General features: G+C 45.3%; 1 protein-coding gene across 1 annotated transcript; it reads right to left on the reverse strand.

Annotated features, from left to right (window-relative positions):
• Positions 1 to 9,407: 9,407 nt before the first annotated feature.
• Positions 9,408 to 10,268, reverse strand: LOC120842238 (blood vessel epicardial substance-B-like). Its single transcript, XM_040213265.2, has one exon. It carries the CDS (start codon positions 10,266 to 10,268, stop codon positions 9,408 to 9,410), a length of 861 nt encoding a protein of 286 aa, XP_040069199.2.
• Between the last annotated feature and the right edge of the window lie 6,031 nt (positions 10,269 to 16,299).

The raw sequence follows: 16,299 nt of genomic DNA on the forward strand, positions 1-16,299 counted from the left end.
TAGCGATAAGTCGGCTAATTAATTAAAATTCGTTAATTAACTTTTTAATTAGTGGAAATAGACATACAGTTCCAATTAGGAACTTGCTGAGCATCATCGAAAACCACTAGATCAAATATTTTTGGAAGGATATAACGCCGGGGAAGCATTTTACGGCGTTCTTTAAAAGCGTTCCATTTGGACGCATTTCTAGATTTTGGTTTCTTATCGGAGCGCATCACTGCCCCCGCGGCCCCTGCTCCCCAGTGGCTGAGACGCGAAACACACGTGCGCCGTACTTCCCTCCATTCTACGAGGGAGGCGAGGAGGTGGCTTCGCGCCGCGACCACCGAGGATCGCGGGCGCGTAGATGCGCTCCGATAAGAAACCGAAATCTAGAAACGCGTCCAAATGGAGCGTTTTTACAGAACGCCGTAAAATGCTGCCCCGGCGTTATATCTTGCTAAAAATAGTTGATTTAGTGGTTTTCGACGATGCTTTACAAGTTTCAAATTGAAACCGTATGTCTATTTCCACTAATTAAAAAGTTAATTAACGAATTTTAATTAATTAGCAACTTATCGTATAGATTAGCCACTCACATAATGTCCACCTGGCCGTATAACCCACCTGCACAAACCGCATTAGTGTAGCTTTCGCGGTATTTTTTAAACAAATGTGTAAGAATAAAAAAAAAAAAAAAAAAAACTATATATATATGGGTGGTTTCATTTGAAATCGAACAGACTTGTCGTTGTGCGTCTTTCGATTTTTTCTAAAAACAAATATATGTAATTGCCCCATTTCTGGAAAGAACAAAACCACTTCAAAATTAAAAAAATATATATATTTTGCTTCACAAAAACATATTGAGTGGAGCAGGGTGAAAATCTGTTTTTTACTCCATGATTTTTCTACCCCGTTCTATGCTCTGGTATGAATACGGAAAGCATACAAAACTCAGTATTTTTTTGTGATCTTGTATGTTATTTCGGCTATTTTTTAGTACAAAGGAAGATACTTTTGTATTTTTGTTTATTGAGGTAAAAAATGACAAACATCGTCTCTTTGACAATCTGGTGACATCTTCAGAGTCTTGTAACTCATGAGTTATTATATTTCTCTCTTACCAAACACTATGCGGGTATAGCCCTCCCTATACATGGGCTATGACGGGCATAAGTTTAGTTTATTTTATTTTCACAGAATTTTTTATATAAAATTTGAAATATCGTTGCAGATGAAATTAACCGATATTTTGAACCCACTTTATCGAAGAAGGCTATACCTGCAGCTGAACCGGGCACTTTGCAGCAGTCTGCAGAACAGGCAAAAGGAAACAAAAAAAGTTCACGACGTTGAATGCAGACTCTGATGAAGAAATGTTTGTCTCAGAAATCCAGAAGAAAAAGGACAACACAAGTGAGGACTGGTACGAGAGAGAGAGAAAAAACTTTTAATGAACAGTTAGTTTGGCTCTTGGCATCTCATTCCCTTGAGGAAAGACGGTAAAAATGAAGTTGGACACCGGAGCACAGTGCAATGTGCTACCGGTCGGCATTGCAAACAATCTCAACCTCAAGGCAAGACAATCACCAGTGAAACGCATCGTCTCCTACACCCAACACAGACTTGACGTCACCGGCGAGTGCATTGCTCCGTGCAAGTTCCGGGACAAGTCGGTCAAGATCAAGTTCGTCGTGGTCGGACACGCAGCACCCATCGTAGGGAGAAACGCATGCGAAACGCTCATCCTGGTGAAGCGTGTGCATCTGCTAGAAGAGCAAGAAGAAGGAAACCTGTACACAGGCCTGGGATGCGTAAAAGGGTTCGTCTACGATGCAGACCTAAAGTAGAATGCAGAACGTGGAGGAAACAGACCACCGAGAAAAGTGCCATTCGCCATCATGGAGGACGTCAACTCAAGAAAGAACTGGACAACATGGAGGACGGTGGAATCATCAAGAAAACAAACAATCAACTCCTTTCTGCAGTCAGATAGATGGTCGTAGTCAAGCAGAAAGGCAAGCTAAGAATTTGTCTAGACCCAACAGATCTCAACAAGATTCTACTCAGAAAACATCAAGACGCTGGAAGAAATCGCAGCACAAGTCAATCGATCCGAAGTCTTCACGCTGCTCGACTTGAAGTGCTTTTGGCAACTAACGGTGTCCGAGAAGACCCAGAAATACCTGGCGTTTAGCACGTCATGGGGGAGATACACCTTCCTACGTGTTCTTTTTAGAATAGCAACGGCGTCCGAGGTATTTCAACAAGTGATCACAGAAATCCTGAAAGGCTCCCGAATGTCGCAAACTCCATGGATGACATACTCATATATGCCAAGACGATGGAGGAGCTGAACAAACACACCGAAGCAATCTTGGAAAGACTCCGACAAGCAGGTGCCAAACTCATCCAACAGAAATGTGTCTACAACCAAGCAAGAGTCAAGTTTCTAGGACACGTCCTAACAGACAAAGGCCTTGAAATAGACAAGGAAAAGGTTGAAGCTATCGAGAAAATCAAAGAACCAAAAAACAAGGTTGAACTACAACGTCTCCTTGGCATGCTGCAATACCTGCAGAAGTTCATACCCAACCTAGCACAGAAAGTAGTCCCACTGAGAAAGTTGCTGAAGCAAGACACATCATGGCTTTGGACAGAAGAGCAGAGCACCGCACTTCAAGTGATCAAGAAGGACCTCGAAGAAGGCCCAAGCTTACAGTACTACGACGTCAGTGGAGAGCTGACTACCAGTGCACGCCAGCTCAAAAGCACTAGGCGCAGTGCTCATGGAGGATGGAAAGCACTCGGCCTACGCATTAGCCACACTAACTCCAGCTCAGATGAACTATCCACAGATAGAAAAGGAGGCCTTGGCAATGCGATACGGCTGCAAGAAATTCCACTCCTACATCTATGGGCGACCACTGACCATAGAAACTGATCATCGTCCTCTTGAAAGCATCAGTAAGAAACCACTGGGAACTTGCACCACCTCGATTGCAGAGACTCCTCTTTGACATACAACACTACGCACCCAAGATTGTATACAAGAGAGGGAAAGATCTTCACATCGCAGACCTCCTAAGCCGTGACTGCGAAACTGATGAGAGCGCCAACACTTGTACCGAAGACTTGGAGGTACTAGCCATGTTGCCGATGTCGGAAGAAACTTTCAGAGAACTCAGAACATCAATCAAACAAGACGAAGCTCTGCAAAGCGTAATTCAGTCAGTAAAGAATGGATGGCCTCCAACGGCAAGAATGACGGAAACACAAAAACTATTCTCACCAGTGCATGACGAGCTATCAGCTTACGAAGGCTTGCTGTTCCGTGGTGACCGCATAGCTATCCAAAAGACGTGGAAACACAGGGGTCTACAAGCAGCACACTCTGAACACCTTGGGATCAACAGTAGCCTCAAACGTGCACGACAGACGGTATACTGGCCAGGAATGCCAAACGACATCAGAGATCACTTCCAGGCGTGTTGTGTGTGTGAATCGTCACACAAGAGACCGCCGAAGGATCGAGCCACTCATCCCGAAAAAAGTTCCCAACTTGGCCCTGGGAACGAGTAGCTGTGGACTTGTTTGACTACAAAGGAAAACCACACATTGTGATTGTGGATAGCTACTCCGGGTACACAGACTTTGCTGAACTTCGAAAACAGCACGGCAGCAGAAGTAATTATTGCAATGAAACGCTGGTTTGCAGCTCATGGCATACCACGAGCTGTAGAGTCAGACAACTTCATTATCCGGTGTTCAGCATTTCGATGTTTGTTATTTTGGTAATGCGAAGTTTTGAACTGAATATATCACCTCTATTCACCAAGAAAAAACACAAACAAAAAAAAAACCTTAATTTTTAGGACAAACTGTAATATTCTTATTTGATAAACATCCGCCGGTGTCGAAAATACTGAATTGGTTACAACCGAAAAACTCCGGTGGTTGGAAATATCCGGCCTGGGTAAAACCAAAACACTCCAGTCGGTGACTGTTCCCGCCCTAGCGACGGCTGGTTTCTTCGAAACGCCTCCTCTGTAGAAGTTTGTGAAACATTTTATATCGCCGATCCTCCATCCTTCCAGTGCCTATTCAGAGGTCGGTGTGGTTCTTGGAAGACAACACCAACAACATTAGTGTCGTCCGGAACCATTGACCTTAGAAACGCGCCTCTTCGCTTGGGGAACTGAGATGCGTTGATTGTTATTTGTTTCTTTTGCCTACTACAGACCATTCAAAAACTCGCCTTCTGGGTGCCACCAACTTCGTCTACTGGGCTGTGAAGCGCGTTCGAGCGTACGCAATAAATCTCTAGGCCAAAAGATTGTACACTGCGTATGCGTTCACAGCTCGATGACTTCGGCAATTTTCGTCGGGATAGATGCTCCCACGAGAAGAGCGTATGAGATATGTGAATAGAATTGGAAATTTGAAATGTTCTTGGTCCAATCGCATTTTTCTTCCTCGGTTATCAACGCTTTTTAGCGTCATCACGAGACGTTCAACCATAATACACCAGTGTTTAAAAAATAAGCACCGAAAAACATGCACTGATTTTTGCTCAAGAATAAACACCGGAAAAAACATACCCTAATCTTTACCCATGTCACCTTTTTGGGCAATGTGTGAATTTCCAGAAGAACAGCGAGTTATCACCCTCCCCTAGGAATACCCTGACTACAGAACAGGCGACCCGTTTTTCCCCGCGTCAGATTGCTAGTGACCACGAACCGTACGGAGGTCACAGGACGTCCGTGAAAAATATAAAGGAGGCAAAGGACGATCTACTCTGTGCACGTTTGATCCCCGATTTCCACGATCCCAAGGCCGAAGGGCGTTTGTGTGAAAGATAATAAAATAAAAATGCGCAAAAAAAGTTTTTAAAATAAAAAAAAAAGTACAAAGAAGCACAACGCGCATTGACGGACCGCGAGGTTGTGGAACACCTCGCGGTCCGCTTGCCATAGGACGGTTGTCTTCGACCGATAGCTCCAAGGTGCGAAAACACGGAGACCTATACACCGTGAACCAGGAAAGCGAGACACGCAGACTGAGGCCTCGGCGTGCAAAATGAAACAGGACGCGGGCGCGGAACACGGCCGCGGAAGAACACCTTTGCACAGTGCCGATTCGGCCGATCCCCGAAAGCCATCGCAAAACGGCCCGATTTCGGATGGGTGGATGGATGAATGAATCCGGCTGAGCCCTTTGGATCGGGCGGTAGCTTACGACACCTAGCCAATTTGTTTTACCATTTAAGCTTAGAATATTTAGATGTAAAAACTATGTTCACTCCACACTGCAAAGAAAGTGAGGCTATAAAAACCCCCTTGCCATCAGTTAATAAGAAAATACCTAGTTTTCTCTCGCTTTCTGCCACCATTCACTCAATCTTTGCTTGGTAATCTCTACTGTCTTGAAATCCACTCTCCCTTCGCTGTCTCTAAAACCCAATGACTTGATTAAATCTATGTTGTTTTCGGCAGACATAGGCTGAAGCCCTTTACAGTAGAGTATCAAGTGCTCAGCCGTCTCGTCCTCCTCTCCACAAGCAGTGCACACTGTATCCATTTCCTTGTATTTCGCTTTGTATTTTCTCGTTCGCAGAACACCCGTCCTCGCCTCAAACAACAATGAGCTTCCCCTAGAATTGTCATAAATGCTTTCTTTGGCAACAACTGTTTTGTTTAATTTATAGCTTTCCAGAGCCGTCTTTGTCTGCATTCCCTCTAGCCACCGATCTCTTTTTGTGGCCTTAACTTTCTTCTTAACTGAGACCTGCTCTTCCGTAACTCCACTATAGCCTAAAAACTTTCCTCTTAATTTCCTGCGCTGTATCCACTTTGTGTCTATACTCCCCATGTATAAATAGCTGAAAACTTTTCGTGCCCATTGCTCCCCACCCGTTTGCCTCAACCGATCCTCAAATTCTATCTTGCTCACCGCTTCCCTGCTTTCAAGTGACGCCCATCCCATGTTTCCTTGTTCTCCCTGGTTTGGCGTTTTGAAATGTGCCCCCAAAGTCAGCCTACCAACTCCACGATGTTTTATTTCTAGTCTTGCATGCGCTTCGGATTTCATGCATAGCACTGCGTTTCCAAAAGTCAAGCCAGGCACCATGACCCCTTTCCAAATCTCTCTCACCACCTCATACCTGTTGTAATTCCAAAGTGCTCTATTTTTCTTTACAGCTGCATTTTTGTTGCCCTTACCTATTATATACTTTTCTTCATGCTCACTGAGATATTCTGCACCATCACATATTCATACTCCTAAATACTTGTATTTACTAGCTCTCTCAACTGTAATATTCTGTATCTTCAGCGTCTCAACTTCATCATCGTTAAAAATCATGACTGCTTATTTTTCACTACTGAATTCTAAACCTAATTCCTCTCCTTCCCTACCACAGATGCTCATTAATTCCTGCAACTCTGTCCTGTTGTTAGCCATTAGTACGATATCATCCGCATACATCAATCCCGGGAAGGATTGCAGAATTTTTTGGCCTAGCTTACTGTATACGAAAGGTCGAATCCAGGCCCACTCTTCTCTAGTCTATCCTCCAATCCTCTCACATAGACCATTCCATTTAGCGCTCTCTGGGCGGCACCATTCTGTTCGACCGCAGCGCCCTCTCCACACATCCGGGAAGTTCAGCGGGTTCGGCGGGGTAAAACGAGAGAGAGGGCACGCGCCCGACTCCGCTAGCAGACGACAAAATGGGAGGTTGCCGTTCTCCATCTTTGGGCTGTATCGGCGGGCTCTACTGAACATCGAACTCTCGCTCGTGGCTGCCGTTGTGAAGTGGTTCGCGTTCTTAGAATAGTTGTGGCTACTCCAAAATCAGCGTATAGCTCTCTGTTGTTCTATTTTGCTAAATGATCAACTAGCATATCTTTGAGTCAGCCGGTAGTACTACCCTCAACTACTGCGTGTATTGCGGCAGAAGAGCACGTTTTATTTATTATTTCAGACTGGCACTCATGGGTCGCTAAAGGCCTACACCAGTACGAGCTTTTGTATAGTAAAAAAGGGACAGTAACCGGATTTACTTTTCGCCAAAGAGACCGGCCAATCTGACACAGTTTTCCCTATTTTTGCTTTTTATTTGCACGGAGGTAACAGCGCAATTGGGCCCTGTGAGTTTTTTTTATCTAGCATAGTATTACACGATAACTGCCATAACAAAATCTTCGTATCTGCGCTTGAAAGTTCCAGAATGACGCGATTTCAAACAGAGTTAGCACGCCAGCCGGACGATAGCTACAGCCCACTCGGCGGAGCGGACGACATGCGGGGTGAGAGGGGGAGTGCATTTTTTTCTCTTTTGCCCTCTCTGCTATGACCCTAATGGAACCATGGGTAAACAGCAAAGGTGATAACGGGCACCCCTGCGTAAGGCTTCGTCTTATCTCTATTTTCCCCGTCGCCTTTCCTTCCCATGCTATAATCACCTTATTATCTTTGTAAATGTTCCTTAATATTGCTGTTAGTCCTTCATCTAGGTTTAAGCTCTCCACTATGTCCCACAGGTTCCTTTGGTTCACATTGTCATAGGCACCCTTGATATCCAGAAATGCCAGCCAGAACTGTCTGTTTTCTATTTGCACTATTTCTATAAACTGTGCTCGAGAAAATATATTCTCCTCCAACCTTCTTTGCTTCCGAAACCCGTTTTTGTAACTCGAACAGTATGCCCTCGCAATCTACCCATCCCTCCAGTCTGTTCTCTATAATCTGCATTACCAACCTGTAAATAACTGGTGTCACGGTTAGGGGACGATAATTCCCAATATCAGACTTATCTCCCTTTCCCTTATATATCATACTCATCCTACTAAGCCTCCATTCATCTGGAATATTTCCTTTTGTTATCATTGTGCTCACTATCTCCCTTAGTTTTGCCTTAGATTTAGGACCCAAATTCTTCACCAGCCTGATTGGGATACCATCTGTGCCTGTCGATGTGCCACTAGGGACTCTTCGTTCCGCCTTTTCCCATTCTCTTTGGCAAAAATCTGCGATGTCACAAGCTGGACTGCTACTTCCTTCGGTTCTCTTATCTTCCACATGTACCCGTTCCCGAAATTTCTCCTCCATCACTGCTCCTATATATTGTATCGCATCATCTCCCTCTAATTGATCTCCCTGATGCGAGAGTATGAACCTCTGTCTAGCTTGCGTCGTTTCACCGAAACGACGCAAGCTATCGTGGACAGCGAGCGCCACCTCACGGGAAAGAGAAGTACCTTAAAGACAATGAAAACAAGCACCAACACCTTGCCTCTTTATATTCGCTGTAGTTACGGAACAGATCAACTTACGTGAATAATTATTCGATTCTGTAATAAATTTGGAAGACATTCAATGAAATACTTTTTCCGTTTGCATTTAAATAATTTTGTAAATTCGCTCCGAACGTAAGAGTGCCGAATTAGCCGATTTTGACCATTTTCATGATTTTGTTAAGAATATAATCGAATTTATAATAAAAACATTTGTTCCATTTAATGTCTCGATAATGCCTCAATGTCTTTAAAGCCGAGATTATCAAGAAGATCTGCGCAGCCGTTATTATGTGAGAATTTTTCTAAGTTGGCGAAAAACCTCATGTATTCTCTACAATGAGGATCTGAGGTTCGCACCCTCTTAAGCTGAGACTGTAGTCAAAGCTACAAGCGCGGGCCAGCCCGCGCTCCTGGCTTTGAGACGTGCATGTCTGGCGCAAGTGCTCGTTCTGTAGGAGAACGCTTTAAAACAGCAACCTCGAGCTCTCCTTCTTGTGACATAGGGAAGTGATGAAATTTGAATGCTGCTCGTATATTGGACTTAAGCATCGCATGAATACTCAAGTTGGGCTTAGAGCTTATTCATACGAAGAGCCAGTAACAGACGTCCACTGGTGGATCTAGGTGACTGACAATGTCAGAAGGACAGTAAGTGTGCGGTGAGACGCTGCGCTCGACTTGAAGAAGTAAAGCGTCGTACACTTGTGTCAAGACACAGGTTTCATTTTTTTAAACGCTTTTTGGGAATTTTTTATTTGCCCTGCTTTCTCCGCAAATCGCAGTGATTGGCCGATCTTCTTGCACTATGTGAAAGTAGATGCTCTGGCACGTATTTATAGCACCGTGTTCCAGCTGATTTTGGAACCTTTGCCACTTGTCTAATTAGCTTTTAACGACAATCGAGATGTTTAATGCCGTCTCGTTGCTTTCAAAATGTTAAGTCGCCAAACCAGAATGTCACATAGAATAAATAAAGACGTCCAATTTTCACTGACAACGAAGATATTCAGAACTTCTGCCCATGTACGAGTGCCGGGTTACTACATTAATATAGAACCGTATTATATATCCACGCTTCCACGTATATAGACATGCAACCCGACAAGCACATTTAACAAGTCACTGCCCAGCTTTGCTCCAGAGTGCAGTCGTTTCTGAATAGTTGTCCAAGTCACGCGCCATGCCCTGATATCCTTTTTCTGTGACGAACCGCAGCTTGCGCACCACGTCACTCGCCACAACGTTGTCAAAGACGGATTTGAGGTAGGTGTCCTTACTGATGGCTACTTTGACTTCCTCCCTATTCCACAAAATCACTTTGCATTTTTCCAAGGCTGTTGTGGTCACCTGACCAAGATCGCCTCCCGAAGAATAAAACCATCTTGGAGAGTCCAAGAACTCCAACTTGCCGATCAAAAGCAGCACACAGCCGTTTCTATAAGCCAGCAGCCTACCGCTCAGCACCAGCGACAGGCTATCCGTAGGATTAACCTTTTCGAACGAGTAGTCGCCGCGTGCATCGAGTTCCAGCGCCTCCATCGCGCAGTCGGCGACCTTCTGGAACTGATGCCTGGTCACCTTGAGCGGCTGGAACAGTTCCTTGTAGATGACCTCCAGGTCTGGCTTGAACCGGACCGGTCGAAACGTGTAGGCGAGCACGCACAGATGCGCCAGGTTGATGAGAGTAAACAGGGCGTTCCAAACGAGCGTGTCCACCGAGCACAGTACGAGGCAACCCCACATCGCAAAAAACAAGCTGCCCACGGCGATGCAGAAGCGCAGGTAGAGGAGGCCGTAGATTCCTTCGGGGGCCAAGTAGGACAGCAGGAGAGAGGCGTTGGCCAGGTGGAACAGAAAATGGTTTGGTGGAAGCCAGCGCGGACATTTCCCTTCCTTGAATAGGAACATGTCACCGATTCCGGCTGTAGCGTCAGCATTGAAGTTGACTCCGAGGAGAGACGAGAAGTCGCCTGCAGCCATCTGCCTTACAGATGTCTTTATCCCTTGACGTGTATGACGAACGTTGAACTCGGCACACGCCGATTCAAGAAAGGGTTGATGAAGTGAGCTGTCAGAGCGGCTACACTGTTCTAAGAGAGCGCTGCTTCTGAAGGTCCGAACGCTCTTGTAATATGATGCCGACCCCTTCTCATATCACGTACCTTGTTTTTAATGTGAGCGATGGGCACGTGTAATGGGTACTACTGCACGGGAAAGAAATTCCGAGCGGTGTTTCCGATCGTCAATAGTCTACGCTGCAGTTCACAATTCTTGTGGACGAGGGATATTGTGTGAACCGTTTTGATAACTTACGGGCTCCGCAGCACAGATGTTAACACTTATTGGGACACCGGGAGCATGTTCATATTGTCAATAAATAACTGCCCCTGCCTTAGTTGTGGTCAGGGGCTCTTGGTCTAAAGCTGTATTAGGTAAGGTCTAGCGTCATTTGTGGTCGCTAATACTTGTGCTTGCTACTTTTTGCATTCTACTATTTTATTTTTTTGCTTCACATGGAAGAAAACACGTTTTCCTTTAAAAAGAATTTAAATATTTTGAGCTCCCTGCGAAAAACACTCAAACTTTAACAGTAATACGCCAACAAGGAGTGTTTTCCGAGAATTACATCATGAATGTGATAGATAAATTAGATTTTGGATTAATCGTAATAAACGAAAATTCTCAGCGGCATTTGGAAACTGTTAGTTGTCTGTGTTGTAGTGCACACTACACTCCTAAACTTTTTTTTTCGTCTAATTTTCCGCAGTGCCAATCGCGGAACCAATCAATATATTTGACGGAGCAAACTGCTTATGTAGATGGCAATGATCAGTTTTGCGAGTGCACCTCGGGAGAGTTGACGCATGGGAATGTCTTAGAGTGCATCTGAAATCAATTTGTGCGCTCTAAAAATAAAACAATAGAAAGCCTTGCATTCATCTCACAACCCTTTTCGTTCAAAGTAGTCCCGTTACATTGCCCCTCTTTTACCACAACGTCGTTTGAGCTTAGGTATAATAAAGATGTATATCGCTAGGAGTGGTAATAAATGCTTCGTGGGTTTCCCTTTTTTATATTGAAATGCATCGTGCAGTTTTAACGGAAAACGCGAGCGCGTTAAAATAGGATCTGTGTTCCGCTCCGCAACTTTTACAAATCAACATGCTGATTTTCTTAACACGCGTCGACGTCCCCAATCCCTGTGATATGCTCCTGCTGTGACTGTTTGTATTTGTAGCTAAATAAATTAATTTTAGCACACTGAGCAGCGTCAGCGAGCAGGCACATGGGAAATTCATGGCCAGAAATTCGCGACAGGGGCTTCTGGTTAACTTATCTGTCTCCACGTCGCGTCTTCACCTTTACCTTGTACGTCGTGTGCAAATTCTCGCCAAAACAAAGTGTTTGCCAAGTGAAACAAAGCCAAAAGAGCAAAATATAGATGAGAAATTATCAGGTGATGAGTGTTTTGCGGTTGCAACATACCGATAACTCTATCATTCTCCTTCACCATTTCAGGACGATATTGCGATCTAAGGAAGAACAGCGGAACTTCTAAACAATTTCGCAGAAGTCATCGCACGCATTTGTGTAGTTCTTATAGTTGACCTGGAGTGGCGATATAGTTAAGTACCTTCAGAGATAACTGTGCCGTGAGTGAGTACGGGGCACAAAACGTAGGCTGTTATTCGTGTTTGCTTCCGAATAGGACGCATCTAAGGATGTATTGTCAGCTTATGTGTTTCGGGCACTTGATTTTTTACGCGTTGATTTATAACCATTTTCTACCTGGTGCAACGTTGTCCCCAATGAAATGAGCAGATGAATTTAGAACGCAAAAATTACAGGAGGAAACTTAAGACTGCATACGTATAAGAATGCGAAATCATCTGCGTTGCCTACATATCGAGCACAACGTCAGGGACGGCCTCTAGGAGGACGCTGAGGACGACGTTAAGAACGACCTCCAGGATTACGTCCAGGACGACGTCCAGGACGACCTTTAGGACGATGTAGACGACGTTGACGACGTTATGAGATTTACGTCAAGTACGGCGTCTAGGTCGACCTCTAGGACGACGTCGAGGGCGACATCAAGGGCGTCGACGCCGAAGATGTAAACGCGGTCGCCTCACAGTTCATCGCACGAAGCACACAACGAGCACAGATCAAGTCCGAGGCGCACCTTTTTGCACACGGCGTTCCGGTGGTGACATCAGGCGCCCACACTTGAGTGTGTGCGTGAGCGACGCGTGTTTGATGGCGTATTTTTATTACCATCTTTCGGGCACAACGACGCCGCTTTTTTCGCGTAATGACAAGTAAGGCTTTCGTCTTAAAGGGGTGGTACAACGATATTGAATTGTAATGTTTTTTTTTTTTTTTTTTTCACTTTACACGAGTTTACTGGCACTAGTGGGACTCAAGGATACTCGCACGCAACACCACTAGCCAAAAAACTCCTTTCTTGCGGTGTAATTTCAAGGACAAAAGCGAGCATTTTTATTCACTCTCTCCTTCGGAAAACTTGATGATGTAGCTGGGCGGCAGATACCGCCTTGTGACAATATTTGAATGTGACTCATAGATTGAACCCGAGCATTGCGTGGGCATCGATTTGGGCTCGTGATATTCGATAGCTCGAGAAACATTCGGGTAGTGGCCCGTGTTCAATCGCTGCAATGACGACAATAGCCGAACCATAACGATGTCTGCAACTCAGCGCGTGTCCTGTGCCTTGCCAACCCCAGCGCATGGCTACGATCAACATTGGCGGCATATAATCGGCTCCAGATCATGTGGCCGCTTGTTCTGGCTGCGAGTTGGGAGGATGAACGGTGCTCGTTTTTCTTTAATTTTTTTCTGAGACTTCGTGATTGCGTGTGGGGATAAACGAAAGGGTGTTTCACAGGTCATTAATGTCAGGAATTCGTTCTAAGCGGTATTTGCGCAAAGTACAAAAATCGTTGCATCGCCCCTTTAATAAACGTTTAATGAGGCGGAGTTGTGTCTAAAAACAAGAGAAAGGTGCAACCCGTCTTGCGTCGGCGATGGAAGGGTGACTAACCCGAAGCAGCGCGTAATCGCTACTGTCATACACGCGGAATGTTTAACCGCCAAGCGCCGGAAGGGAAGCGTACAGAGTATTGAATAGAGTTTTAGTAGATCGGTATTCTGCGGATCGGGCACAGCGTGCGCGTGCTCAATCAAGGCTTCAAAGTGACGGCACGAGCTCCCGCTAGCAAAGCGAAGCTCTAGTTTACGGCCTGCTAAAACTATCTAATAGAGAGTTTTAGTAGATATTAGGGAGATTTTGTAGATCATATTTTAGAGCTCCGCTTTACTAGCGGGAGCTCGTGCCGTCACTTCGAAGCATGGATTAAGCTCGCGCCAGCTGTGCCCGCTTGTCCTCAGCGTGGGATCTACCGAAACTCTCTAATAGGGAATTTTAGTAGATAGTTTTCAAAAGCCCGCTACCGCTACGGTCGCGCACTTCAGAGCATGCATCAAAGTGGCAGAGCGAGCTCCCGCTACAAATAGTGTGGCCTGAACACACGATCTACTACAACTCTAGCGTTTCCAGGCCACGCTCTTTGTAGCGGGAGCTCGCGCTGCCACTTCGATGCATGCTATGAAGCGCGCGCCCGTAGTGGTAGCGGGCCTTTGAAAACGATCTGCTAAGACTCCCTAATGTCTCTCTGTCAGAGGCTTACAACTCACTGAACGCCTTTGTGGTTTTACCTCATTGCAACACGTGATTAACATGCGCCATGGTTAGTGCGAAATAGAAACCAACCTCCGCTGCGCCATGGCGCAGCAGAGGTTGGTTGCACTATTTCTCCACGGGGCGCGGTGCCGCCGGGGCCGAGATGCGCTCCGATAGCAAACCGAAACTTAAAAACCCGTCGATTTTGTGTGGTTTTTCAGAAAGCCGTAAAGTGCTTCGCGTGCCTCCTATCATTCTGCAATATGTTGATTTTGTGTTTTTTTTTTTATGATGCTGAGCAATTTTCTAATTGAAACCATGCCCTTAAAGACAATATTGAAAAGTTAATTACGCAAAAATAATTACCAACCTAATTATCCCGGACTTTAGTAATATTCCTAAATAGGCCCATGGCCCAGGACGAAAACGAAACAAACCTTTTTTTTTTTTTTTTTTTTTGTTGCGACGCCCAGTTTTCGCAATATCGAATTTGTCCACCTTTCGTGAAACACCCTGTATATAGACAGTGTATTATAGCTGAGTCCCCATCTTTCAATGCGGAGAGCAAGTCGTCTGCTTCTTGCGCAGGAGTTGCTGTGACGTCAGAAATATGCCGAGCTCCGATTGGAAGAATAGTGGATAGACCTCAAAACAAGCTGCCTTGAGCCAACATTTTTTAATCGGAGCCAATGAAAGCTCGGCGTTCTAGGGTCACAACAACAACTGCCAAAAAAGCAGACGAATTTGCACTGCCCATAAGCCTTGGCGATATCGATTGGGTAGAAGGGTAATGGACACATTAGATTGCTCCCTTTTCGACTCGATGCACGATGGCCGCGCGTTCGTAAGCGGAAAACACGAAGAACATTGGTGGCGTAAAATCGGCTCCGGTCACATCATACGACTACAGTCGGATGCAACCTAAGAACAATCTTTTAGCTCGTCCCACAAGCGCATTGCGCCCATCTGAAGCGCCTCCGCCGTCGAGAAAGTATAGTTCGCTAACAACGTTGCTTTTTCTTCCTCCAGGAACGTGTCTTAAACTACTACAATATTTATTTAATTCATTCAGGACATTTAAATAAGTTAGAATACGTTTTTGTCAACGAAATAGCTGTTTAGTAAAGAAAGAAAGTCATGTCCAATGTACCGTCTTCCCAATTCATTTTCTGTCCAAGATACTGTCTAACATACCGCCTTCCAGTGCTAAGCCTCGCGCCCGCTTCGAAATTTTCGTTGGCGATAGCGTCTCTGGATTCTCACGTTGTCGCGCAAAAACTGCTGCAAACGCAAGCCGATACCATTAAGATTTCGTGGCGTAACCTCGGGCACGTAAAACACGGTGCAAAAAAGCAGAATAATTGTCACGAGAAAATAGCGTCGCGTTGCTAAGGCCAGCAGCCATGTCGAGCTTTTTTTTTTTTTCTTTTTTTCAAAAGGATCGCGATTGGTCCACGGAATCGTGACGTCATGAAAACGATTGGCTGGCGTTTCTCGGCGTAGGATTACATTTTCCACTGAGAGGCATTTCCGGTTTTTTCTTAGCTTGCAACCGACTATAGTTATGTGCACAATTGTCCCGACTGCTAGATGAGGCGTACTTGCTCTGTGGGTTACAAACATCAGGGATTCGTTTTTATTTACCGAACATAAAAAAAAAAAATACACGGCCTCTTATAGCTGGAAAAATCCCCCCCCCCCCCCCCAAAAAAAAAAAAAAAAAAAAAAAACACACCTAGGAGATTCCATGACTCCAAACCCCTGTAGGCTGCAGCCATCGGCTCTCTTCAGCCCTTGGCGGGAAAGCGGACACTCAAGATTTCTTAAAGTGCAATAAACCTGCGAACTGAAGTTTTGTGCTGTTTTTACTCTATAGCCTCGCGTCCAGGCTCGATAATTGAAAAGGTGCACTCTTTGGCGTATACGCTAGGCTTCTGAAACCGCCGGTTGCTCTCGAGGAACTACTGATCTTTGCACGTATATAAAGTATGGAGGGTTAACCACAACAACATTATTATGTCGTCGCGTGTGTAGTAGAGGTCTGCATTATTGAAAATATTCTTAACGGCTGGAAAATGTCGTAAGGTGTTTGTTTGGGAGTAAATAGTACCGTGGACATGCGAACATGATCGAACACTTACGCTAAGAAATTATCTAGTCTGATACTCTAATTCGCAATTCCGCTGGGAGGGGGATCGGTGACCGAGTGGGCCAGCGCACACCAGCTCGGAGCACGTGGAGCGAAAGCTCGCGCTGCAGAACCCGGGGATCTTGGGCTCAATCCCCACCCCTGCCCGTTTGGAT

This window comes from Ixodes scapularis, unplaced genomic scaffold (assembly GCF_016920785.2).
Source record: "Ixodes scapularis isolate PalLabHiFi unplaced genomic scaffold, ASM1692078v2 PGA_scaffold8__174_contigs__length_109621045, whole genome shotgun sequence".
Classification (NCBI taxonomy): Eukaryota; Metazoa; Arthropoda; class Arachnida; order Ixodida; family Ixodidae; genus Ixodes; species Ixodes scapularis.

Excerpts from the sequence above, each read along its gene's own strand:
- LOC120842238 (XM_040213265.2), bottom strand. The coding sequence starts at position 10,268 with ATGGCTGCAGGCGACTTCTCGTCTCTCCTCGGAGTCAACTTCAATGCT.